Source organism: Ciconia boyciana, chromosome 1 (assembly GCF_034638445.1).
Source record: "Ciconia boyciana chromosome 1, ASM3463844v1, whole genome shotgun sequence".
NCBI classification, from domain to species: domain Eukaryota; kingdom Metazoa; phylum Chordata; class Aves; order Ciconiiformes; family Ciconiidae; genus Ciconia; species Ciconia boyciana.
Genome location: NC_132934.1, coordinates 128,608,548 through 128,633,530, shown reverse-complemented (window position 1 = coordinate 128,633,530; position 24,983 = coordinate 128,608,548). Strand labels below are relative to the sequence as shown.

The following is a 24,983-nucleotide window of genomic DNA, read 5'->3' as shown; positions in this document are numbered from 1 at the left end:
CAGCCTTTCACACCGCAGGCACTGTGAGAGAGATAAGAACCTGAAACTCCTCCTTGTCTGCCCGATGCACCAGCCAGGCTGCGTGCAGGCAGCCCCAAGAGAAGAGTTCTGCGCAGGAAAAAGCAGGCGACTCTCAGCTACTGCTAAAAAAAAACTTTATAAAAAAAACAATGAAACTTTTGTGCTTTCCACCCAAGCAGATCCCAGCCATGCCCTGAGATGTAAAGCCTTCCTGGCGAGAAGCCAGCTCGCCCAGCCAGGTGAGTTCCCAGGTTCCCACCTCCAAAATGGCAGGGAGCTGATGGGTTCCCGCAGCATGGCGGGGAGCGGGACCCAGCAAGGAACAAACCGTGTGGCGTGATTTTTGCTGGAGCCTTCTCACAGTTAACAAAATAAGGACATCAACATATGTCCCCACTGAATAGTTTAACCACGGCTTGCAAAAACCTCCTGAGACACCGCAGGGATGAGAAGAGCCACACACCAAACCAGTCACACCACACCAGAACTTATATGAGCCTCTGAGCACTTGGGAGGCTCAGTACCGGCTACTTGAACATTATCCAGCACCAAATTCTGCTTATCTCCACAGCAAGGCACAGCAACTGGTCCATAGTCTAAGAAATGAACACTAGACAAAACTGAAAAGAAAGGAGGGGTTTTCTTGGACCAAATCTGGCCAGGAAACTGCATTTGCATCTTTCTCTTCTGTGAAACCAGACTGAGGAAGACGTGCTTATTCTAATCTTGTCCCTGGCTTTGCTGAGGGTGGCCTTGGGCAAACCCCATTTACAACAAGAAGGAAGATAAAATTCACTGAAAGTGAGGCTGACATTACTGTGGCTGAATTCCTGCCATCAGTACCAGTACATCGGCTAACTCTGTAATTTACAACTAGATTTGGCATACCAAGACTACAGTGCACCACTTGCATTATTCAGAATCAAACTCAGTGAGTGCACAACTCTGGCAAAGGGCTTTTGTTTACGTGAGTAGATCAACAGATACCCAAACTCACTGTGTGCAGCACAAGCTGGTACCTTCATCAAAGAGAATCCGGGTAAGCCATCAAGGCTGCTGTTTTGGGGCCAAGTCCATGAACGGATGCTGTTTCCCAAGTGGCATTGCCAGCTCCTCCCGGGGATGCTATGGGGCAGCTGGGAACTGAAGAGTGTGGGGGGGCACTCCTGTCTGCTACACTGCAGTCACCCCCACTGCTGAAAAACCAGGCTGCTGCTGGCATGCTTCTGGCCCTACCACCCACCCAGCGAATTCCTGGGCACAGACGCTCCCTGGTATTTGAGCAATCTAGGGACCGATCCCAACAGATCAGTTGGCATCTTACAATTTAAGGGTTTTCTAGCACAGAAATGGACTGTTTGTGCCAGCCACTTTCAGCACCCGGCAACACTCCTGAATGCATTTAATTTACTGATGAAACCCATGGGGCCTAAGGAGTTAATGATGGGAAAGTGTTTGGAAAATGTAAACTACTAAGTAAATACAAAAAGAACATTTAAAAAAAATATACTGCCTCAGAATAAAGGTCCACTTAGCCCAATAAGCTGCCTCTAAGCCTAGCAGACTCTTAGACAAAGAATATGATGAAAACCAGGGCAAATACAAAACAGTTCCTTGCTGGCATATGCACTGAGGTGCTATAAAGCTGTTTGCGATGTGGTAGCTTGGGTATAACTATCCCAACATCATTTACAATGCTGTACAGGTATAGGTAGCAGAGGGAACACAGTCTCAATTACATTAATTTCAATTAAGCTGTTCTGAATGAGTAATTTGTGGTTTGATAATTCAGTAGTTTTGTATACCTTAATAAAAGCCGTGGAACATTTCTAAAACACATCTTACAGCAGAAGGGAAAGTTTCAGCTTTGTATATCGTTTATTTTTCTTCGCATAGTTCTATCCACCTTTTTAATGGGCAGTTCTCCTGTGTATTGTTCCTGCCAGCTCCCTCTCTCACAATCATCCTGACAGGTCCAGAAGCCTTAATGTGGTGTGGAATACAGTGAGCAATTTAAATAAAGCGACTTAATTTGTCTTGAAGGGAAATTAATAAAGCAGTCTCTCGCAAACACACTGTGACTTCAGTTACATTTTGTACTCTTGTTGTAAATCTGCGCTTGTATTCTGGAAAATAATATATACTAGGTTATGGCTAGCATTTGATAAAATGAAGAAGCCTTCCCTAAATTTTCCCTGAGTATTCTGAAAAAAGCTTCTCTAGTTATTATTTATATTTTAAGAAATATTAGTAAATATATATGCATATTTCAGGCCTTGATCAGGGCAGAAAGTACGATCCATGAAGACCCTTGATCCTGAAAGCGCTGTAGTTTACATCTTTTTGCCTGTACATGTAATACACACTGCATTTGTTACCAACCTTAATGACATTGCTGCCAAGAAGCATCTGCTGTAAATGATCGACAAGCAATGTCAGGAGCTAGTTTCAGAGCCCTCATCTCAGGTTTTGGGAAAGTAGCAGCAATGTCTGCTTTTGGCTCTGCATGCTGAGGGCAAGCATAGCCGTCGCATGCCTCCGCTCCCACCTTCGTTGCTGTTACCAGTATTAGCCCATGCCCAGTTACTGTCCCTGCGTCAACTGCTCACCTCCGGTCTTCGTTATGCCACCACCTCCATGCTCCTGATGGACGGCTCTCTTACCAGGTGGTGACAGTCATTTGAGGTCACTGGATCTTAATGATTTAGCTTTTCCCTCCGCCTACTCCTATGAAACTGCCGGTGGTGTCTTTATTCCCCTGGAGCTACTGTGGGAACAAATGTGTCGCTCTGTGGAGCAACAAAGGGAGCCCAGGCCTCTCCTAATTGGGTTCAAAATATTTCCCTTGCTGGTATATGACCCCATTTAAATGAACCGCAGAACATAAGACTGTCAGGGAATGAGACTTGGTCACTGGGCTCGGGAGCGTTGGAGGTAGCGTCACCGCTAACAGCAAGGGAGGAGACTTCCAGTGAGGCAGCATAAGGCCCTGCCTGGCCGCCAGCCAGCCGTTACTGCCGGGAACGCGCGGAGGAGGGAGGAAGGAGGCTCAAGCAGCAGCAACCTTCCGAGGGCCCATGGAAACACCAGTAGTTCCTCCTTCCTGTGGGTTTTTTTTTTTCCCTTCCTGGGCCCCGAGGGAAAAAATCTGATGCTTTCTCTACTCCCAAACAGCCCACTAAAAGAGTCAGGGCCCACTAAGCCTTGACTCCAAAGCTTTCATCATCTCTGAGCAGGTCGGAGAGCTCAGTATACCACGCATGCTTTCCTCCAGCCCTTTCCCCCCACTCCTAGAAATTATGCACCATCTCATCATATGAATGAGGTGGTCAGATACTTTTCAGCCCTTGGAGTATATAAGACTTTTGCAGGTTGTTTAATGATACTCCCGCTCCTCATTCAGAAGGTACCTTTCAAGCTTTGATCAAAAAGTGTAAATGCTCAAGAGCATCATCTATTTATGGTCTGAAACAACGATGTAGTGAAAGAGGTCACCTGGCCCCTGGAGAGGAACAGACTGAGGAAAAGATCACACAGGAGTATTTGGTGACACTCATAGTGACACACCAGAGCAAAGAGAAATCATGGTTCTCCCATCACTCAGCCATGAATGACCACTCTGTTCAAGGGAGTATAAATGCTTCTAGGGGAGAAAATTTAAGATCATGTTACAGAAGACCTGTAAGATGGGGCAGGTGCTTAAGGCGGATGCCTTCGCAGCAACGAACAATTCCCACCAACATAGCAGTAGGATCTCTCCATGATCTTCCTAAGCTTCTTCCACAGCCCTCCCACTGTCGTGGTGAAAGGAGTCCAAAGTGCTAAAGCATCAGTGACTCTCAGAAATTAGGAAATCTCCTTTTGCTTTCTCGTTTTCATTATAGACATGACAAGCACCTGCCTTTGCTTCATGGCAACTAATGTGGTAGGGGGCAGGTTATCTAAACAAGTGACCTCCTCCATGTCCATCATGTGCTTACAACATATGAATATGTTCGTGTTCATATTCTTATGTTCATTCTTATTAATAACACTGAACAAGAAGTAGTGCTCTTATTACACATGCAGCTTTAATGAAGAAGACTCCAGGCTGCTGATAGGAAGAACTCAAATCAGAAATATTATGGAAAGATGATCAGATAATTAAATCCTAACCTTTTTTGCATAATTCTGCATGTTGAGAGAAATCTCAAAAAGTAAGGGCTATGTTCTGCCTCAAAAGAGCTAAGACAGCCACATCAACACACTTTCCAGTGTTGTATTTCTACAGTATTGTAGAAACAGCTGTAATTGCACATAGCAGATCCTTTTGACAGTGGACAGTCAGGTAAAAAAAACCCACTCATTTGAGAAGTGGTCAGTAATTTGTATCAAAAATTTGAACCAGCTGCTGGAATGTCCCACTGACTACTGACACAGTATCAACAAATAAGACCTTGTATATTTCTTAATTTTTTTTTTAAATCCTCCCATGCTAAATTCCAGATTTCACATTGGGATATTAATATTATTTTAAGAGGAAAACCAGATCCTCATATTCTTGAGTCTTACTGCACAAAATAAGTTGGTAAGCAACTAAAAGCAATAAAAAAATTAAAGAAAATAACATATTTAACAAGAGGTTTACCATCCAGCATGGAGGGATATTTGTTTTTATTCTTAAGTAGTTGCACCTATGACCCAGACAACAGGTTTTAAGTAAGGTGTTAAAACTGAACTGCTTTCTGTGGTGGTTCTTAAAACAGACTAACCACTCTACAGTTGCCCCAGCTGCTGAGAGCGCTGAATGACCGGGATGTTTCGTCTGATAATGTACTGTCCTCTACAACAGACTAGTCTCACCGAGTGTTTAAAAGCTCTGGGATGGGCCACACTACCTCCTGTCAAAGGTTGTTCGTATAATTTGTCTCTCACACACACAATGTAATCTGAAGGCATCTCAGGAAGTCTTTTCTACCAGGAAACCACCTTGTTTTTTACTTTAAAGAGGGTGACTTGTTTATATTATTGTCAATATTATTACAACTGCTTTTTAATTAATGAGGACAAAACACAGCCATTTCACTTGATTTTATGGACAGTAATTTTCTCACTGCCTGGACACCATCGAACTGAAAAGAGCAGCTTACAGCCTTCAGGTGATCACTATCTCAAGAGTAAAATTTGGCAAGTCAACAACTAACTTCTTTGAAAGAAATTAGATCTCATCTGGTCAAATCCTCGACTTCATTTGATAAGATTTACAGAGTTTGGGGTTTGGTTTCGTTGTTGCTTTTTTTGTTGTTGGTTTTTTTTTTGTTTTTTTACTCTCAAATATTTGCAAGGAAAAAAATGTGAACCTACAGTGATACACCTCAAAACCTGAAAGTCTTACTCAACCATACTTTGTGACATGCTCATATAGCTGTTCATAAACACACTGCCTGCAGTGGATAAACTATTTTGCGAATTACGTGTCACTGTTGTCTCTGACAATGCCTACCTAACCGAGGTTAAAAACTGTTTACTGTACAGTCTGGAACAGACCATAATTCCACTACCAGCCACTAAGCTTTCATGTTTCATCAGGCATTAACGGCACTCTGACTTTTCAAGAAGCTCCATCTCACATCGATTCAATACAGCTGCAATTCCCTGACCAGCTGATAAGAATGCTGGGTTTCTTCCTGCTGCCCAAAACCCGTATATAAATCTTTTAACAATGCCCTACAGTGACATATATCACCTCTTTAGGAATTGTAATTTAGAAATGCAAATGAGACAAATGCACAAAGGAAAGAAATTAATCAAGTAACACTGCTTAATATCAGTTAAGTCTCAGCCATTGACTCTTTTATTGTAACAATAATTAATGCTATCATCTACATTGCTTTGAGAATAAATAACAGTAAACAGTGTTGTTATACATACAGACATACAGCTTAATCACTCTCCATGAAGAAATACGGCATGCTGGACTAGACCTGTCCCGCTGAGTAAGAAAGCTGGTAGTGTCTCTGCAAATTAGTAAGTGGGAGGTACTCAGGGCACCAAAATGCTACTGATTGCATCTAGACCAAGTGGATGAACACCATAGCATGTGCCAGCATCCCAATAACCGGACCAATTGACAGGACCTTTGGAAATTTAGTTTTAGGATGTAATAGCTTTTCTTCAGCCCAAGCTTTTCTTTTGCCTTTCTTCAGCAAACCCAAACGTGTAGGAAAGGATATAGTGTACACCTGGGTTACACCCCATTATGGGGTTGGGATGTGAGCAGTCAGAAAGGTCAGAAACCCTTCATGTGCACTAGATGAGAAGTAGTCATAATGGAAAATCCTAAAATAAATAAATAGCAGACAAACAACTTCAAAAACATTAATGAAAGGTGTCAATTTGCAAACCAAGAGTGCAATAGTCTTGAGCAAAATGTTCCCATACTGGTCACCTATTCCATCATAGAACATTACTTTACTCTCTTTATAATACCCTCCTTCACTGCTACTACGCCTGTGGTTTCATTTTCAAGGGATGCAAGGTTAACTTCTACTGCCTAACTTCTACTTCTCTGCCATAGTTACGTTTACTGTCTGTCAGGTCTATGACTACGCAGGATGCAATCACACACTGTTAGAAAGATGACCTACTCTAGGTCTGACTACTATCCAAGGTTGACAGAACCCAACCAATCCTATTTTCTGAAATGAGAAGTTTTATTATTCAGATTGTAGTTAGCTTGAAAAGGACACTAGTGAATAAGCAACCTTTAAAGAAAGACCACATGTATGGTCTCCCCAGATTTCAGCAGAAATCAAACGACTGATGTGTGCAGTAGGCGCATGTCTTACTAGTACAAACATGGAAAACAATTAGTTGAATATGAATAAAACCTCATCTTAAATACATGGTTTAGTAGTTTGTAATAAAAACTATTAAAAACTATTATGGCAGAGAGGGGCAATTTAGCCTCTTCAGGCAGCATTTCAGAAGGATAAATCAAAATACACAAACCAAAAAGGATAAAGTTTATCCAGCTTGGTCATTTGGAGCTGGAAGCTCACATTGCTGCACAAGAGGAGCCAGCCACAAGATCAACACAGCAGCTGCTACAAAAGTTCAGTAGAGGCTCAGAGGTACCTTCCAGCTTTCTCCCACCTTGTGTTAAGCAACTCCAACATTTTGTTCACGTACTCCACAGAGAACTGCTCCCCCATCCCTCCAAATTAAATGGAAAGCTGTCACCAGTGCACTGCAGTCTGCGAGGGTGAGGGTGTTTTTCACCCTCTTGTCTTGCCTTGCTAAATTAGGAGAGATAAACAGATGCACACAGCAACATTTCTGACTGCATCCTGCTACTGCAATTACTGTTCAGAGGAGACTCGTACTGACATTACATGGGAAGGCTGGAGGAGGGGGACACTAACAGTATGGCACGGCAGGCCAAGTTCTCCTGGGCCACCACTGCAAAGGTTAGAGTCATTTTCAGCTTAAAGGCAAAATACTATCATTCTGAGCTAAGCTGCCTGCCATTAAATGTTCACTCTCAGAAGATAACCTGAAAAAAATTAAGCAATCACAGACCATTTTGATTCCTGCTCTTCCCATCTCTCCCCTCACCCAAAGGTCCCTGAACTCTCCAAGACAATGAAATAACACAAATTCTGATTTCAGTGATGCCCTGGAGGCATCATGAACGATGAGAAAATTTGTGAGGGGGCTGTAAAAGAATGGTGTAAAAAAGCAGATCTGCTGCAGGGGAACTGCTTTTGGAAAGAAAAGCAGCTGGAGCGGTTCTTGCTACTTCGAAGACTTTCAGAGGGAAGTTAGAAGAAAATGGGAGTGGTTCATAACGGTGTAAATACAAACTGGGGGATGTTTGTCATCCCCCTGTCGAACATAAACTGTTCGACAGTTTATTATGTACCTTTAAGTAGCCATAACTGTGAATGAAGAGAGAAAATTGCCCAACTTCAGTCAGGAATAGATGCTTCATTAAAACTGTTAAAATTGCTATGTTGTTTAAATAATAAAGAGCAGTCCAGAGCAAGCACTTTAGTATCTTAAAAGGAAAAGCTTCTGTTAAAAGAACAACCAGTGAGAAATTTCTGATACATACATTAAATTTCAAATCAAATATTTTACCATTATTACTAGTATCTTTATAAATGGCCATGGTTCAACAAATCAGCTCAAAGAGAATTTGAGAACGCTTCCTTCATGGGCAGGTTATTTTTTTTATAATTTCTTCCTATGGGTTCTTTCTGCTTTCTCTGATGCAGTCCCTATTGAAGACAGGACACAGGACTTCCTGGACTGACAATCTGATCAGGTACAAAAGCATACACAGCATGTTCCTACCTTCTTTTATTAGTAGCAAATAATGCTCCCAAGTAATTTAGCTTCATTTTTATAAATACCCAAACCTCTAAAGACAGAAAGGCGAGCCAGTAAGTTGCAACTTGGAATTAATCTATTTTAGCAAAATGTAATGCAGCAATTTGTAGGTGTGTGAATTGGATATGTGAAGAATAAAACTAACATTACTCCTTTTTCTTACAGAGGTGTCTCTTGTGTCTCAAAGTCATAGGCCAATGAGGAAGATTACCTTGTGCAAGGTTGCATCTCCTCATTCACATAAAAAAATTAATCTTTCAGTAATTCGTAAGAATTTAAATTAGACATAAGGATCCCCTAGCAAATTATGATGTACTGGCATGTATAGAGAGCTACATCACATAGCTCAATTATCCCCTACAGGCTAAGTGTAGGAGTTGGAAAATGGAAATGAAAACTCTTGACAGCATTGATGTGCTTGGTCTCACTTTTTCTGCATTTACATGGACTGCAGAATCCATGTTTTCTACCACATTTTAAAAACACATACATACTAAGCTCTTTACTAGCTTCTTCATACGAATGAGAAGCAAAATTTGGATCCTAATGTGGGGAAAAATAATGGGATCTAATGAATATGCAATACAAAATCGACTTTAATAATATCTTCTCAGATAAAATATTACTAAACAGTCTGAAAAGACTTCAAACATCCCATTATTACCGTTTTGACCTGAGGCAAAGCAAAGCACTGAATATACATCAGGGGTTCTGTTCAAGACTAAACGGGTTATGCTTGTATTATGCAATTTGTATGAGAGTTAGGCAATGATGAATACACCCAATTCAAAAATAAAATAAAATAAATTGGTAGGTTTTTCAGTAGCACTTTTATCAAAGCTTCACCCCATGTGGCAGTACACAAATAATCACCTTGACTAATCCGTTTTGTACAAATATATGAATACCTAAGCTTACTCGTAAAAATACACATTATGCATCCTTTGCTAAAATCAGCATCGCTTCCATATTAACGAGCAGTTGGTCTCAGCCCCAAAAGAAATAAAACTAGCCAGAAAGAGGACTGCCCTTTTGGACATTCCTTGCTCCTGAAAAGGAAAACAGCAGGATTTTATAAGAAAAAGAAAAAGAAACAAAATCTGCCTAAACATGTTCCTTCTTTATGCAGTAAGAAATAAGGGTATCTTAAACTCTTGACATTTAGGTGATACTCATAGTAATAAAACTCAGTTAAACTAAATGCAAACTGACTTCAGTAGTCAAACATCTTTTGAACTGTTGCCCTGAACCCATCAGGGTGCTTTTCTCCCTTATATATAGTTACCTATTCACTTCGTGATATTCAAGAGTACTTTAGCTGAAAAAGGGAGATACCAGAAGAAAAGCAGTTGCAACAGGACTTTAGATCTGACCAACAACAGTATCAGAAATATCATGCAATCTCTAGATCAAAGGCGGCTGCGGACTCAGAGTGCGGTTCAATTAACAGGCAACTATTTGAAGATCTATCTGTATTAAAGGGATGCCTGCATGTGCAATTACTATTTGTCCTGAATCTTTTAAACCACTCACTTTAAGAGTAGAAATATAAGAGAGGCAAACAGGGCAATACATTATAATTAAATGGCAAGTCAATACTTGTCTGCTTTTGCATTTGGTTAGCCTGAACTTACACATCTTATATCCTTTTTTGGCATACAGAGCTGTATTCTGGTTAATTTTTAAACACACTGCTGCCACAGTGCTAATACTATAAGGAAAAAATGTTCACACTGTTTCATTCCATTTTATCATATCGCTTTTCTAAAATATTTATGGTATGCCTTTAACTGCAGAGCACCATAGAGATACCTGAGTTAGCTCAAAATAGATTATGCTGGCATAATTAGACTGTTTTCAGCAGCTAAACTAGAGTTTAGCAGGAGATAATTTAAGCTATTTTTCACCATGGTAAATAAGCCTGCACTGAATGCTAGATTTGACTGCTCCAGTGCTCAAGCTGGCTTGTTTAAAGCCGGTTTATGTACGTGTGCTGTACAGACATAACCTCCTTTATGAATGCAGCATATTCACTGATATTTCTTTTAGAGAAACAGCTTAATTTTTATTATACCCTCTATTATTTATTAACAGAACCACTAAAAGCAAAGAGTTAGCTATTAAATGGTCTGCCAAGCAGCCTATACTAGAGCATGGATTGACCTATTTTATCTTATAGATGTGCTTCTGTTAATAAAATCCAAAGCTGCTAAAAAATTTTAAAAAAAACCTCCACCAGAGAGGCACATCTGAAGTCATAATAAGCATGCAATTTGGGTATTCAAAATGACATCATGACAGCTGCCATGCCTTCCAAGTATTGAAAGTGCTTTAAAAATAAAGCAGTGGTAACGCAGTTTGGCAAATTGCTTCAATTGGCTTCCTACCATCCAAAAGTCAACATTAACAGCAGCTTGGTTTGATTTTTTCATCTGCCTTTTGTAAAGCAGATTACACAGTGAAAAGATTCAGGATTTTTTTTTTTTTTTAATTTTTGTCCCAGTCTTTCAGTAAGAGTTTGCAACAATGTACCCAAATTACTTCGTAAACCCAGCGCACATTCCAAACATGCTAATTGAAATATTATTTTTTCCACTGAATGTTTGAAATGTGTTATTATGCCTCACGTATTTCCCTTGCAGAAAATTTTAACCTTGATAAAAGCACTGCCTCTCGCTTTCACTTAATTTTGTTTTTTACTACTTCTGGAAATCTTTGGCTTAAAAATCCATTTGATTGGGAAAAAAACCAAACAACTGGTAGAGGTGTCTTACCTAAAGACTGGTAAAGCTCAGTCATCTTGGGATGATCCCAGCAGGTCGTTTGCGTCTCATGGCTACAACACAAAACATGAAAGTTAGCGAAGTAAAATCTATCTCTCCATCGCACAGCAAGTGATCCAGGTTGCACATCTAAGCACGGTGCCAGATCACTGCCAGCAGCCTGCGCTGCTCTGGCACGGGGTCTCAGCAGCGGCAGGCTTGTCTTCTTTCAACATGAGATGTTAACTCAGAGGGCTCTATTTAGACATGGGCTCAAGAAACAAAATTAAAAGTAGTGCTAATATTAAAAATACAGCAAGTATTCAGGCATGCCATAAAGTTTTGGAGAATTTGTAAGGACACCAACCAATTCTTAAAAAGTCTTTGCTTCGTATGGATCGTTCTCCAGTTCCTCCAAACTTGGGGCCAGACATTTACAAGGGCTTAGTTCTTAGAGAGTTTATGGAGAGTCTGACCAGATATTGAGATCCATGGAATTTTTGGCCTGCTTTACCCTATGTGCTCTTTCCCATGTGGTAGGTAAGAGCTACCCAATGCAGCGGCTGCAATCCTTCCTTTCGGTCCAAACATCTGCACTAAAATCCCCATGCAATATCCCACTGACCCACCACCAGCTTACACCGCTTTTCAGGCCAATGTGCTGCACCCCCCATATTGATGGTCTCTTTTAGCAAAGACTATTGCTGCTCCTCTTGTTCCCTGGGACTCCCAGGCCCTTTCCCTTGCCCCGGAGGTCCCTGTGCAGTGTCAGGCGCCAGAGCTGTTGGGAAGCCAGGGAAAAGCTAAAGCGGGGTTATGAAATGCTGCGGTATGACTAGAATGTAAATGGGACAGTCTGCATTGAGGCTAGCAGTCTTCAGCTTTGTGACACAACATGTCGCCAAAAGACATGCAGTGTGAGAAAGCCAACAAAATAAAGTGTTAGCGGGTGTAGTAGCAACTCATGTCTCCCAAGGTTACACATTTTATGATTTTTTTTTTTAATGACAGCATAGCTAGCGTGATCATGTTTCCATTAACGTAGAAAACTTGAAAGAAAAGTCTCCTTATCTATCCTGTAGCCAATGACGTCCTGTTCATACAGAATTCAGCTACATTAAGAGACGACCATGAGTATTCACAAAAAAAAAAATTCTGGAAAGCCTACGTAGCACACAGTTGCTAGCAGTCACATTTGCAATTTCTGTACTTAAAAAGCAGACATCCTGGTTCCAACATGTACACATCATTCGGGAGAAAATATGCAGGAGAGCAAGACCCGATCCACAGCACTGTGGAGCTCCTGGAGCACACACCTTCCACCCTTCCAGCTCCAAGAGACTAAACCACAACCCAGCCAGCGGGTTGAACACACCTGTACACCTAACTGTGCGCTCAAAGACTGATACAATGAGGTTCTTTTAGAGAACAAATGGTCTTTGAGTTCTCTTGTTGAGGCAGCGATGTTCCCAAGTACACTGTTACCCTTTATAGGCTAAGAAGGTGTAAAATTTTCAATGAATCACTTCAACACCACCCCTACTCAAGGAAAAAAGAAAATCGTGACATGTTTTCTCAGTATGATTTAATTTCGGTCTTAAAAGACAGGCTATTTATTTGATCCATGTGAATACTTTACTGGCCCAGTAACCTCTATATATTCAGTAGCTTACTATATATAATATTTCCAGATTTTGCTCTGTAACTGCAAGAAGGAATGAAAGGGATCAAAAGCACTAAGCATAAGGAAAAAATGCTGCCATAGCGCTGCCCTAGTTGAGCCCAGGCTTTTAAACAAGCCTTGTCTCATCAACCTCAGCATCCCCTCCCCTTCCTAATTCCTGCAGTGGCTGAAGGCAGTGAAAGAGGGAGGAGGACACTAAAAGAGCTAAAGTCTTGTTCTTTGCTCCGGTAAAAAATTAGTCCTGCAAAGGGAGGTGGCTGCAATCACATTCAGAAATCTGAGCCTGGTCTGTTTTTTCTTAAATGAAGAAACTGGGTAGCTTCAAGTGAAAACATACAGTTCCGAGCCACCTGCACCTGAACTCCTGCATTTCCTACCACACTTGGTATGGGCAGGTTCTGCAGAGAGAATGTAGCACCAGCAGCTTTTACCATACCCAGGTATAAAGTGCATTTTTGAAGAAAAACAGAACCCATTTTGTTTACACATTGAGTCCCTAAAAACTTGGTTACCTGAAGCATCTGCTTATACAATGGCAGCCCAAAGGAAAAGAGGAAGGGAGCGTACTCATCACTCAGGTGAACAGACTGCAGACCCAAATAAACATTCAAACCCACAGACCTGGGACCACAGTTTGTTCACACCCCATGTCAGTCCCAGATAACGGTACCACAGGCATAAGCCTGATTGCCCTGGCTTGCTTCCCCACAGGCAGGTAGCCCCAGAAGTGGGGGATATTTGAATAGCAACTGCACCATGGTCTGTATGCCAAATCATGTAGTAAAAATGAGAAAAAGAACTTATGCACATGGTTACAAGAAACCTCTGAAAATAATCTCTCTGACTTTCCCTATTAAATTAGTTTGGTAGCCCCAGGTTGTTCTATGGATAAACCAGACCACTTCAGACTCCATAGCTGTTAACCTGGTAGCCTGCAAAGGCACTGATTCCCCATTGAAATATTTAAAAGCCGTCAGATATCTGGCAAAGTTGTATCTAGATAGGATCATGGAATCCCATGCCTGCGAACAAAAGGATCATCTTAGTTATGGAAAACTATTACAGTTAATAATTAATCAACATTACATGGATGAGTAATTTACTGATTTTTAATTTTCATTTTTTATGGTAAGGCCTAACCATATATCAGGAAATTCAGTGTGTATGGTTTAAGCTTATGGTATTTACTAATCTTCCTGAAAATACATAATTGATTTTCCTAAGATCTTGTAAACAAAATTTCCATTGCCAAAGAAACATTGGACTCCAACTATTTTCAGGTATTTTTAATACCAGGAACCCCAAACCACTGCTCAGTGTGCTTTTCTTTCATGGTATAAGATTAATTCCCTTGGAGATGTACATTTTATAAGGAATTATTTTATTTGCTTTTTACCCCTTTCTTTAGGTTATAAAAGTCAAGTCAGTAGAGACCCTAACTCTTGCCCCTGCCGCCTTCCCAGCAGTGACTACCCGTGGGGCAGAGTGCCCCGCACCCGGCTGGTATGGCCGCCCTTGGCAATTCAGCAGAGATCACTCATCCTCGTACCCTGTACCAGACCCAGCGACGGACTGGCGAGCCGTCAGTACACCTCTGCGCTCTTGCAAGAAAAAGCAAGGGTTTTAAAGAGAACTGAACCTTGGTCGCTGTGATTTCTGTAGAGGTTGAGTGCTCGTACCGAGCCAGGGCAGATTTTTCTGGTACTTTACATGCGGAACACACGAAGGCTGCAGCTATTTCGCTCCAGCTAAAAGGCGTTTGCCTCTCAACTGAACGTTTTCAGCTCAGAAAGTTATCAACGATTCTGCACACAAGGGCAGCTCCAGGAAAGGTTAGATTCCATTGAGGCTATTCTTCATAAGCCTCTTTGCCATTTTCAAAGGCCATTTAATTGTGAGCTTTGGGGTTGGACCAGTGGGGGAGGATTTGTGTGTATGCCCTTATTGTGAACACCGTCTGAAGTGAAATGCCAGCTCAGCAGTTTCAGGCAGCCTCAACCACACTTGGGAATGCTGTAGCATCCTTAATAGATCTGCAGCAAAGCATTTGCCAGAGTTTCAAACTCCAGTGAACAAGGCCCTTTACAGAAAGGGCCTTGCAAGTCAGAAAGACATGAAAAGTGTAGTGCGAGTCCTCTTGACTAGCAGCAGCTAAAGCAGGGCGAGAATGTGTGCAGAAATAAGTACTCAAGATGCTTTTCCAACGAACCACCAACATAAAAAGGCATCAATGCACACAGCCAGTAGTTTTGCAATACTGCACATGCTCAGAGGATACATTTTTCAATTTGGCTCTACCTTTAGGTCAACTAAATTGATCACTAGCTTTTAAATCATGGACATTTTGCAACAAATAAAAATATAAGTGGGCTCACGTGGTATTATTTTTCTCTTTCTCACCTGCCTTAAGCTGCAAAGGTGGAAAGGAAATTAAAACCAGGCCTGAAAAGGAGAAGAGCAGCAATGGATAATGGTGACACCTAGGCGCTGGTGTGACTGGCACGCTAAATACACTGACAATTCAATGGGATGAAAGCATAGTCTTCACTTAATACATCCTTTGGGAACTGCAGGACCACTTCATTAACGGATGATTATATTATATTAGAAAGGATAATTTTTATGTGGGGAATTCTGTCACACTATGCCTGTGTGAACTCCTCTGTTCCTGCCAACAGCAGAGAGATTTGTCTCTCATCGCTGTCAGCAGAGCCAATAACACACAGGATTGAAAACCTGAAATCAAGACATGATATCCTAACCGACACGCTAGCTGAATTACAGTTCCCTTGTTATAACTTGATCAGTTTGGACAAAATACAGTTATTTTATCCTCTTTCCTTTTACATTACTTCTAAGCAACACCAGCAGCGGGAAGAGTGGAGAGCAATGCTCCCCCCCCCAAATTCCTGCACAAATTCCCCCACAAACATTCCTGCACAAGCCATACCAAAACATTTGCAAACCTTTTAACTGTTTTTGATTGCACTCCTTCTCCTTCTTTTTTTTTTTTTAAATATATATCTAAGATTCAGTCTCATGGGTATTCACTGCTCGGCTCGAGAGACTAGCACTTTAGGTTACAACTGCAGAGTCCTTTTTAAACTCTTACATCCCTCTTCACTGGCGATACCAGAGCCAGTTCTGCCACGCTTCTCCCCTCACCCTTCATTAGAAAATGCGACATGAACTAGATGTGCATAGATGTGCACAGAATGAGAAATTCTATCAGGTAGCAATAAATAAATAGTTACATACACTTATGAAAAAGACAAAATTAAAGTAATATTTTACAAAGCACTGAACTGATCCATTGTCCAACAACACAATTTACAATACCAGTCATCTTCTGGCTTTAAGATGAATAAAAGGTTGTTCCAACCACCTCATGACTGTTGTAAAAAAGCCAAAATAGACATGATAGCGTTATTTGGATTTTACTAAACTAACCTAAATGCAATTGAAATTGTTTGTATGAACAGACACTACCGCTCATTTAAAAGAAAAATGTTTTCAACAGTAGATGACAGTGATTGCAAGGAAGACTTAATAGTTGTCCTCTTACAGTGTTTCATTAATTCCTTAGATAAAACAAGTTACTGCTATGGAAAGTATTAGCAATGTAAAAAGGTGGCACTCCTTTGTGCTTTACAAAGGACTACTGTTTTCATCTGTAAATCTAGAGAGTACTGATCTGTGCAGAGATTATTTCTGTTTAAGCCACGGATCAGTGTCTTTTCAGCAGGAATGTGACTTTAGCGTGTTTTATTGGCTTTTGCGAGATTTATCAGACTGCTGAAGGCAGGCACCGATATGTATTAGTTTCTTGCCGATGCTGGAAATGAATAGTTGGAGAAGGGCAAATATCAGCTGCCAAGTACTGAATAGTAACTCTTTTTTTCCTCCTCTTGATGTTAAACATTTATTTTGTATACTCTCTCACGGGCAAGGATTCCTGCTCCGTGGCTAAGGCTTGGTGAGCCGGCCCCCCCAGCTGTTCCTCTCCACTGATCTATTTGCTTTTCAAAGCCTATCCTCTCCACTTCTGCCAAAGCAATGTCACTGCAGGGTCCTGTCAAATCCAGGCTCAAACAGCGATGGCCTCAACCAATTCCTTAGTGCTAAAAGGTCAAAGATCCTACATATAACCGTGTTTCTTGCTTCCTCAGCTCCGCACACATATGCCTGCAAAAACCTCTCCTCAGCCCAACTTCAGCTTAAGATGAGGACAAGGGACACTGCTGGTGTCCCAGGCTGCAAGATGTTTTACAATAGGTATTAAAAGACAACATAACGTACCCTGTAAGAACAAGAAATATAGCACTTACAATGCAATAGCCCAGAGGGAATTCCCTCCCAGCTTCTTCTGCCTATTAACTTGAAAGACGATTTCTAAGCATGAAATTACTGGAAAAAGTAATACAGCTCTAAGCACGTTTGTTTCCGGGAATTCTGTTAAAGTTCACGCCTGAACCAAGTTACAGGACACGCTGCGTGCTATACAGGTAACGTTCTACAGCACTGCGCTACCCCTTAAAACCTGAGGAATCACGAAAAGAGCCGATTCCCATCCTTTCGGCACCTCCCGGGAGCGCTCCGGCAGATCCAGGACTTCCCGGCCCGACTTCAGGGTGCCACCCTACCAGCCCACATCCACACAGGTACAGCCACGCGTGTGTGCGATCCCACACCGCCTTGTCCTACGCCTTCCAACTCGCGACATCCAGCGCGAAACTACGGCCTCGTGAGCGGGGAAAGGCGTTGAACTAAACGCCGTTTCCAGTTCCCAGAAGAAATGAGGCGGCAAGCGGACCTTTTCAGTGTAAGGGATGAAAGGTACGGCCGCTCCCCCCTACGCTCTGTAAGAACGAGGGGCAGCCACGCTACTCTCCCCTCCCTGGAGCGCGGGACGATTACGGGCACCCAGCTGAAATACCTGAGAGCGCCCGAGCCCCCATCCCGCCCCCGCCGGCACCTGCCGCCCCGCGCCCCCCGCATCCCCTCACCCCTTGAGCTGCTCCCTCATGGCGGCGACTGCTCGGCGGCGCCGCGGAGGCAGAAAGAGCGCGGCCGCCCAGCCCCGCTGCGGCCGCCCCGCCGGCAGGGAGGGCGGGAGGCAGGCAGGGCGGGAAGGGGCGGTGCTTCCCCGCCCCGGCCCGGCCCGGCCCGGCCCCCCGCGGCTGCGGTGCCGGCTCCGCGGGGAGCGCCCCGAACAGCCGCCCGTCGCCATCAGGCGGGCTGCGGGGCGTCTGAGGGCACCTCGCCCCCTTCCCTGCCTCCCCCTGTGCTGTGGCATCTCTTCTGGCGGCGGGATGCGGCGGCTTGAGGAAGCCCTCGGGGCTTCCCCGGACTTCGGGGGGGTTTCTTCGCGTTCCCCCGGGAGACGGGCGCGGCGGGAGGCTGGCGGAGCAGCTCGCTTTCCGCGGGCTTGGGAGGAAAACTTAATTAAAATATGCACCGAAGCTGGGACGGATTTGAAATGGACCTTACCGTGGGTTTTCGCTTCGCAGCTGTTAATTCCGGCGCTTAAAATGCCAAGTGGTTTATTTGTGAGTGAAATCAGGTAATTTAATTTCTAAGGGCTTGCCTTGGCCTCACTGGGAAGGACGAGCTTCTCTCCCAGAATTGTCAGAGCAGAAGAAATAGCTCTGCTCATGCTGAGCAACCGTCGCAATGTTTCTTTGTATTAATTCCTGCTTAATATTCAGTACCCAAATAAAAGCTAACAGTCTCCTTTGAGTGTCACAAGCATTTCACATCAGTGCAGCCGGTCTCCTCTCATGCAAGTTTTCCACCTGCGTCCTGTATTCATTAAAATAACGCTGTGTAGAGACCCGAGTCCTTCACGCAACTCAGTAGTTTTTCAAGCCTTACAGACTGTGCTCTCCTGGTAAAGCCACCCAAAACGGGTGCCTTTCAAATGTACAAAAGAAGTCCCTGTTTTTACACTGGGAAGATGCAGGCCTCGAAGCACAGGAAATTCATCTCACCCACAGTTTCCATACCACAGGTATATCCCATAGACGGCTCTCCTATTCCATCGATGTTGGTAAGCACTGAACTTGGTGGGTTTTATCCTAAGTACTGGGACATTTAGGGCTCCCCTGAAGGCTCCAGGTAGATGGGTTATCTGGTTTTAGGGAAAGCTCACCAAGCAGTTCAAGGAAAGCCCTCATCTTTTTTTCTAGAACCATTAAAAGTGTAGGATGCTCAAGGTTCAACCCCTCAGGCCCCCAAATGCAAATATAAAACCTAATGGAATTAAATACTAAATTCTCATAGTTGCTAGACAATTTGATTTGTTTAAAAGGTCTAATTCACCAGTTTCCAGTTACCTATGATCTACAACACTACCCCAACATGCAAAGAAAAAGGATTCATTTTTGTGTAAACATAAATCGCTACATTGAAGCTTGTAAGACTCTGTGAGAATGTTCCGTTTACTTCAGTGGACCTGGTATTAGATCAATTGCTATATCGGATAGCTTAGTTTTGAGGTGAATGAGCTGGCTGAAGGCTGTCAGTTGTGTTACCTCAACAGCCTCATCTTTTCCCATCTTTAGCTAAGTTTTAAGAAGTGAGACATCTCTCTCTCAGTCTTTGAAACAGGATGTTTAGGATATTACTCAGGAGGAACCTCACGGTCTATGACAACGAGAGAGCAGCTGTCCGTGTCATACAAAGGGACTCGGGGTAGCCAGAAGCCTGCCGTTTCACAGCAAAAGTGGTTTGTTTTCCTTCAAGAAGTATCTAGTACCGATACACATTCCTTCGGTTTTTGCTGTTTCTGGAGTTTCCTGGTCCGCCTTAACAGAAGCTTGATGCTGCTATTATCGTGTTGGTCTTCTTTCCCATACAATAGTGCCAAGTAATAAGAATTTAAAAACCAGTCTGATTTTCTCATACTTTGCATAATCTTCTTTCTCCCTGAGTTACAAATAAAGCATTGTATTCAATTAGACTCACAGCAGGTGAAAACCCCAATTAGTGAATCCATTTTCTTGGCTTTTTTTTCCTACCTTACACCCACACACCACTTTTTTTTTTTTTTTTTAACAATAAAGGGGAACTCTGAGTCATTCCTCAATTGAAAAGCAAATTAACCCTTTGATCTCCCAAATCAAATTATTACCCACTCAAGAACATCCAGGGGAAAACAAGAATGTTGAAGGATTAAGGGATTAAGGCCTATTGACTTTATAATTTGCTTTTATTAAAAAAAAAATTCTATTTAATGTAGTTCTGATTGTTGTCTCCAAATTCACAAAAGCTTTTAGCTGTTTTGACCGACCTCAAAACTATACTTTTGCTGTATAAGGTACACAAGTAATACCACTCTTATTCCAAATTATTTTTAAAATACCCATAATTTATTACAAAAAAGTATTTTGTTTGCAGTGTAAATGGTTACTGTCTTTGGCATTTGTAACTGAAGCCAATCTTTATGCCATACTTAATTTTAAGCCATTTATTTGATAAAAGACAGTCTTCTTCCTGTAGAAAATAAAACAGGATTACAGAGTAAGCAGAATTTTAATTCCCTGTGGTGCTTTTTCTTATCCAAGTGCTATTCAGTCAATTTGTGCACCTACACAGAGACCTTAATCAGAAGGAGAAGAGTGTTTGTTTCTTTTATACTGTAGGTTTGTCCTGGACTGTATCTAATCAAGGTATCTGTCTCTTCAACTTTTAACAACACCGGGTGCTTAGGGGGAAATCACAGCTCCCTAATAAATGAGGGATAATAATTAGAGACTGGCTTATTACCCCAAAACTCTTTCAGGAAAAAAAAAATTAAAAGATTAAATGGATTTTCAGGTAGCATTCCTTGCTGTCCAAACAGTCACTGGAATCTGTGCATGTAAGAAGCCTGATTTTTCAATTTTAGTATGTTCTTCTCAGAATTTTGTCCCTTTTCTGCGGGGAAAGAGCCAGAGACATACACACATTAAAAATAATAATATGAAGATAAAATAACTGATTCTTAAATAATATTGTTTGAGTTTTAATATTAATCTTCATAGGTTTCGTGAAGGAGATCAGCATCACTACTCCATGTTACTGACAGATACAGAAACCTGAGGGCAGAAATTGGTAGGGCCTTCCCTAAAACCACTTAGTAGGGCAGACATTAAGTGTACAAGTTTGCTTGTAAGTTTAGCACTTTATGAGTTAGAAACTAAAGAGACATTTCTTTAGTTTTACTGTCATTGAAAGTGAAGATACAACATTTTCCTATTAACTAAGTCTTGCTTCCATAGTTCTGTGAAGCGTGTAGTCCTCCTTGTAAGTATGGCTTTACTATTTCTCAGTTATCTGGATAGTGGATTAGCAAGTGCCTGCCTTGCATATAAGACAACGTTGTGGTGCCCTGTGTCAGGCTGTCTAATCCATTATGCTGTTTGAGTCTATTTTATTTTTCTTGGTACAAATAAAGACTAAGAATCACTTGGGATGGCACGATGACACTTTCCTGGATCATCTGTCTTAAATATGCTCCAAGGGCTGACACGTCCAGGATTTTTTCAGTATTTGTTGATAGCTCTCTCAGAGGAGCCAAAAAGAGAATACTGGTTTGGCTGCTACCGGTTTGGGCTTTTTTTTTTGGCTGTTTCCACATTACCACTGGAAGCACATTAAAATACTATAAATGCAATGAAGAAAATAGTTTTGTAATTCTGCATTCATTTTCCCCAACATTGCACTGTAAATTAAAGACCTACTAAAACATTCATAGCTCTGTATACTTATAATCAGTTATTTACACCATGGGAGAATCGGGGAAGGAGTGTACCACTTCCTGTCCAGAGGGAAACCCAATCTGTGTCCTGTATGAAGGGAGATTAGCAGGTGCTTCTTCTTATACAGGGCTCATTCTCCACACTGTAAGGCAGCTGTGTAACCAGCAAGCAGAGCTCACAAGAATTTACCTGACATGTTTCACTGAGATGTTCTTGGAATAGACAGAGTAGGAAGAGGAATCCTTATTATTTTCTCTTTTTTAAAAAATAAAACTAATTCTGCAGTAAATATCACAGAGCCTTGCAGCAATTTAATGCACACCACGGAAAGTATTGGTACACAGCATGTGTGACAGGAGTACGTCTGTTCCTGCCAAATGCACAATGGCACAACCTCTGCGTTCCTTTGGGCTGTACCTGCTTTTACTATAGTAAAGACACCTGATTAAAACTGAAATCTTAGTCACCCTACGAGATGAGTATCACGGAGCCTCGGGAGCAGTCTGTGTGTGCCTTATGTCGCACTGCATTGCATGCTGTTGATAAAAGATGAATGAGAGGGTGCCTGTCATTTTGGATATGTTAGATATACATATGAATTTCATCCTATTGAAATCTTGGAGAGGCTAATTTGGAGAGACTACTCTTTTTTTTTAAGCCAACAGTGACAGTTTAGACACCCTGCAGTAGCAGAGTGTGTGCTCAGTCTGCTGCCAGGTGTATGACCCTGAAAAGAGGAGCAGAGTGAGACTGAGATTAAGTAAAATTACATGCATCGCTGGATGCGGTGGATAGCACATCCAGGTTCCACCAAGTTTATGAGCTCTTCAGCTAAGCACCTGTAAATACCAAGGGCTCTTTTCTCCCTTCCATACCAAACCACAAGAAATAAAGAAAATTAAGAAAGGAATAACCCCTACTATTCTGGGATGGAGATGAACTGGGGTGTGAATAGTTCCAAGAATGGGAAGATCAAGAAGCAAAATGCTGGCAAAATGCTAGATAACTAAAAGTATTAAAAATCCCTCTGAAGTAAGGGTTTTGGAAAGCTAATAACAACAACAACAACAACAAAACTATTAAAAAAGGCTTAAAATCTACCAGCAGAAAACTTATGCCAAGCAAAACTGCTTGCTGATCTTTACAATCTACAAATAAGACTTGAAAAATAATAATTATACTGTAGTAAATTCTTGGTTTGAGGAATCTGTATTGGCAAAATGAATGGTTATCATTTCAGGGAGTAAGGTTGAGAAAAAATGCAGACTAATAAGGATAAATAAAACAAAACAATGAAGGCAAACTCCATTTCTTACTTTTCTTTGCATGCCCAGTTAGAAATAAATGACTGTTTTGCCTCCTGGGGGATTAAAATAAGCAGGATTTCATAAACTCTCTTGCTCACTGACTCTCTTTTCACCTCAAAATCTTTCTTTCCATGCATAAAATTATGTGTTGCAAACACATAAGCTGGCTTCCCAAATCATTAACTTCTCTACTGTTTCCTATCAATGTGTAGATCTCAATAGCAAGAAACCCTGCCTCTTGCAGTCCTACTTCACTCAGGGCCCAGAAAATCTGATGTTAGCTACTGGTCACCCTGCATTCCTGGTCCCTAACAAGCAGCCCTCCCTTCCAAATTTTTCCACAGATGTTAAAGGAGAAGCATGTCTTCCTTTTTTACTAATTTACTTTTTGGTTGCATTCCATAATAAATCTATTTTTGACAGTATCAAATCTTTTTTAATGACTAATATCATACAAACAGAAAAGTTTTTCTTTCACTGAGGACATTTTTCCAAAAGGTAATATACAAATGCAATATTACCTAGAAGAGAAAATATTCATTTGGGAAAAAAAGCCACTTAGATCATGCTAGGAGATTATGTGCTGGGATGTTCCAATGGTAAGGCTGCACTTAGGCAGTAAAAGAAGAGGACAATGAAATCTATTGCATTTTGTGACAGGTATATGCAGGCAAGTTCCCAATCAGACCACTAGCTAGGCAAACTTTGCACCTTTGAATTAATGCATTCATTTTTTGCTGTTTCTATTTTAGCAATGGATGCTTTGCTGTGTTCTCACAGAACTTTAAAATATACTCACTGTTAATTTAAAATATACTTTGAACCTGTCATAACTACCATATTGTTTTCTCAACAACTATAATATACTATACATAACATTATAATATATAATTCTAACAACAAGAGGCCCTGCCTATTTTTATGTACACGCTAGGCTTTTCCATCACCTTCCCAAATACGTCAAGGTTGTTGACCTTAGCAAATATGATAAGTTTGAGGTCTACTCCTAACCTCTTCCCTAGATTGGCAACACAGAGCCCTGATGTGAGAAAGCGATGGTTCTCCCTCCCTGGTAAATCAAACTTGCGTTGATTTAATTTCAAAACCGGAGAGTCTTTAGCTTCTCCCAATACCCTGGTGTAACAGGAGCAAAGCTTAGTCTTCCTGCATAGCATGATTGCTTTGCTCTCTCTTCCTAAATGTCTTATGTGGGGATCCAGAAATCAGAGGAAAGTGCAGCACTGCACTGGGGGAAGGAACCAGCCTAGAGAAGTTAACGGGAGGAGGGGGCAGCTACACCTAACTAGCCTCACCAGTAATTCCATCCAGGCTAACTCCTTCATCTGGTCCATGGGACAGTTCTCACGGTTTATTTGCATGGAAACGTAGCTTCAGGTTTAGGGTTGTGCAACTATTCCCAAACTGAGGTCAGACTTGGTAAGAGCAAGAAAAAAATTCTGGAAAGGAAAAGTTTCTCATCTGACATTTCTGAAATCAAAACTTTTTATTTCATTTCAAAACAATATTCTATGAAAAATTGTATTTTAATTTGACTACAAAATGAGGCAATTGTTCATACAGCTCTGGCAGTGCCCTTTAATGGCACATGGCAATAGTCTCATCTTGTCCATGCCAAAGAGTGAAAATTAGTGTTTATATAGAGAGTCATTTGAAACAAATATAGACGTACAGATACCTACATTAACTAGTGCTTCCAGAGCCAGATGAATCAGTATCAGCTAACATGGAGCCATGTCCTAGGGCACAGATATTATTTTATCCTAATTGAATCTAAATGTATGTTAGCACTTAAATACTTCAGTAAAGAGGGATACAGAGGAATTTTGAGGTAAGATAAAAATTATTTCTTAGCTAAGTGTAAGAAAAGGATTTCATTCAAGTCTCCTGTGGCAAGTTCAAGCATTTACGCTTTGGCACATGCTTCACATAATTCCAGACAGCTTCTGTTCCTTCCATTTACTTAACTATAATATGGTTCTTCCTAACAAAGTAGTCCTCCCAGCTTTTGCATTGAGGTATCTTTGTGTAGCTCCTTCTGTCTCTGGCACAGAAGCTGGCAGTTAATTCAGGAAAG

The 24,983-nt window shown here is 41.5% G+C and overlaps 1 protein-coding gene across 6 annotated transcripts in view; it reads right to left on the bottom strand.

Moving 5' to 3' along the window:
- The window catches only part of DMD (dystrophin), a 1,150,282-nt gene that overhangs the window by 67,421 nt on the left and 1,057,878 nt on the right, over positions 1 to 24,983 (bottom strand). For 4 of the 6 annotated variants that reach the window (XM_072848418.1, XM_072848402.1, XM_072848428.1 and 1 more), the window contains exons 1-2: positions 17,847 to 17,933; positions 11,169 to 11,230 (exon numbers count right to left, since the gene is read on the bottom strand). In XM_072848418.1, coding sequence (XP_072704519.1) covers positions 11,169 to 11,230; positions 17,847 to 17,866 — 82 coding nt within the window. In that variant the 5' untranslated portion in view covers positions 17,867 to 17,933. Of the gene's footprint in view, positions 1 to 11,168; positions 11,231 to 17,846; positions 17,934 to 24,983 lie in introns of those variants that run through there. The other 2 variants (XM_072848384.1, XM_072848392.1) reach the window with 1 other exon arrangement.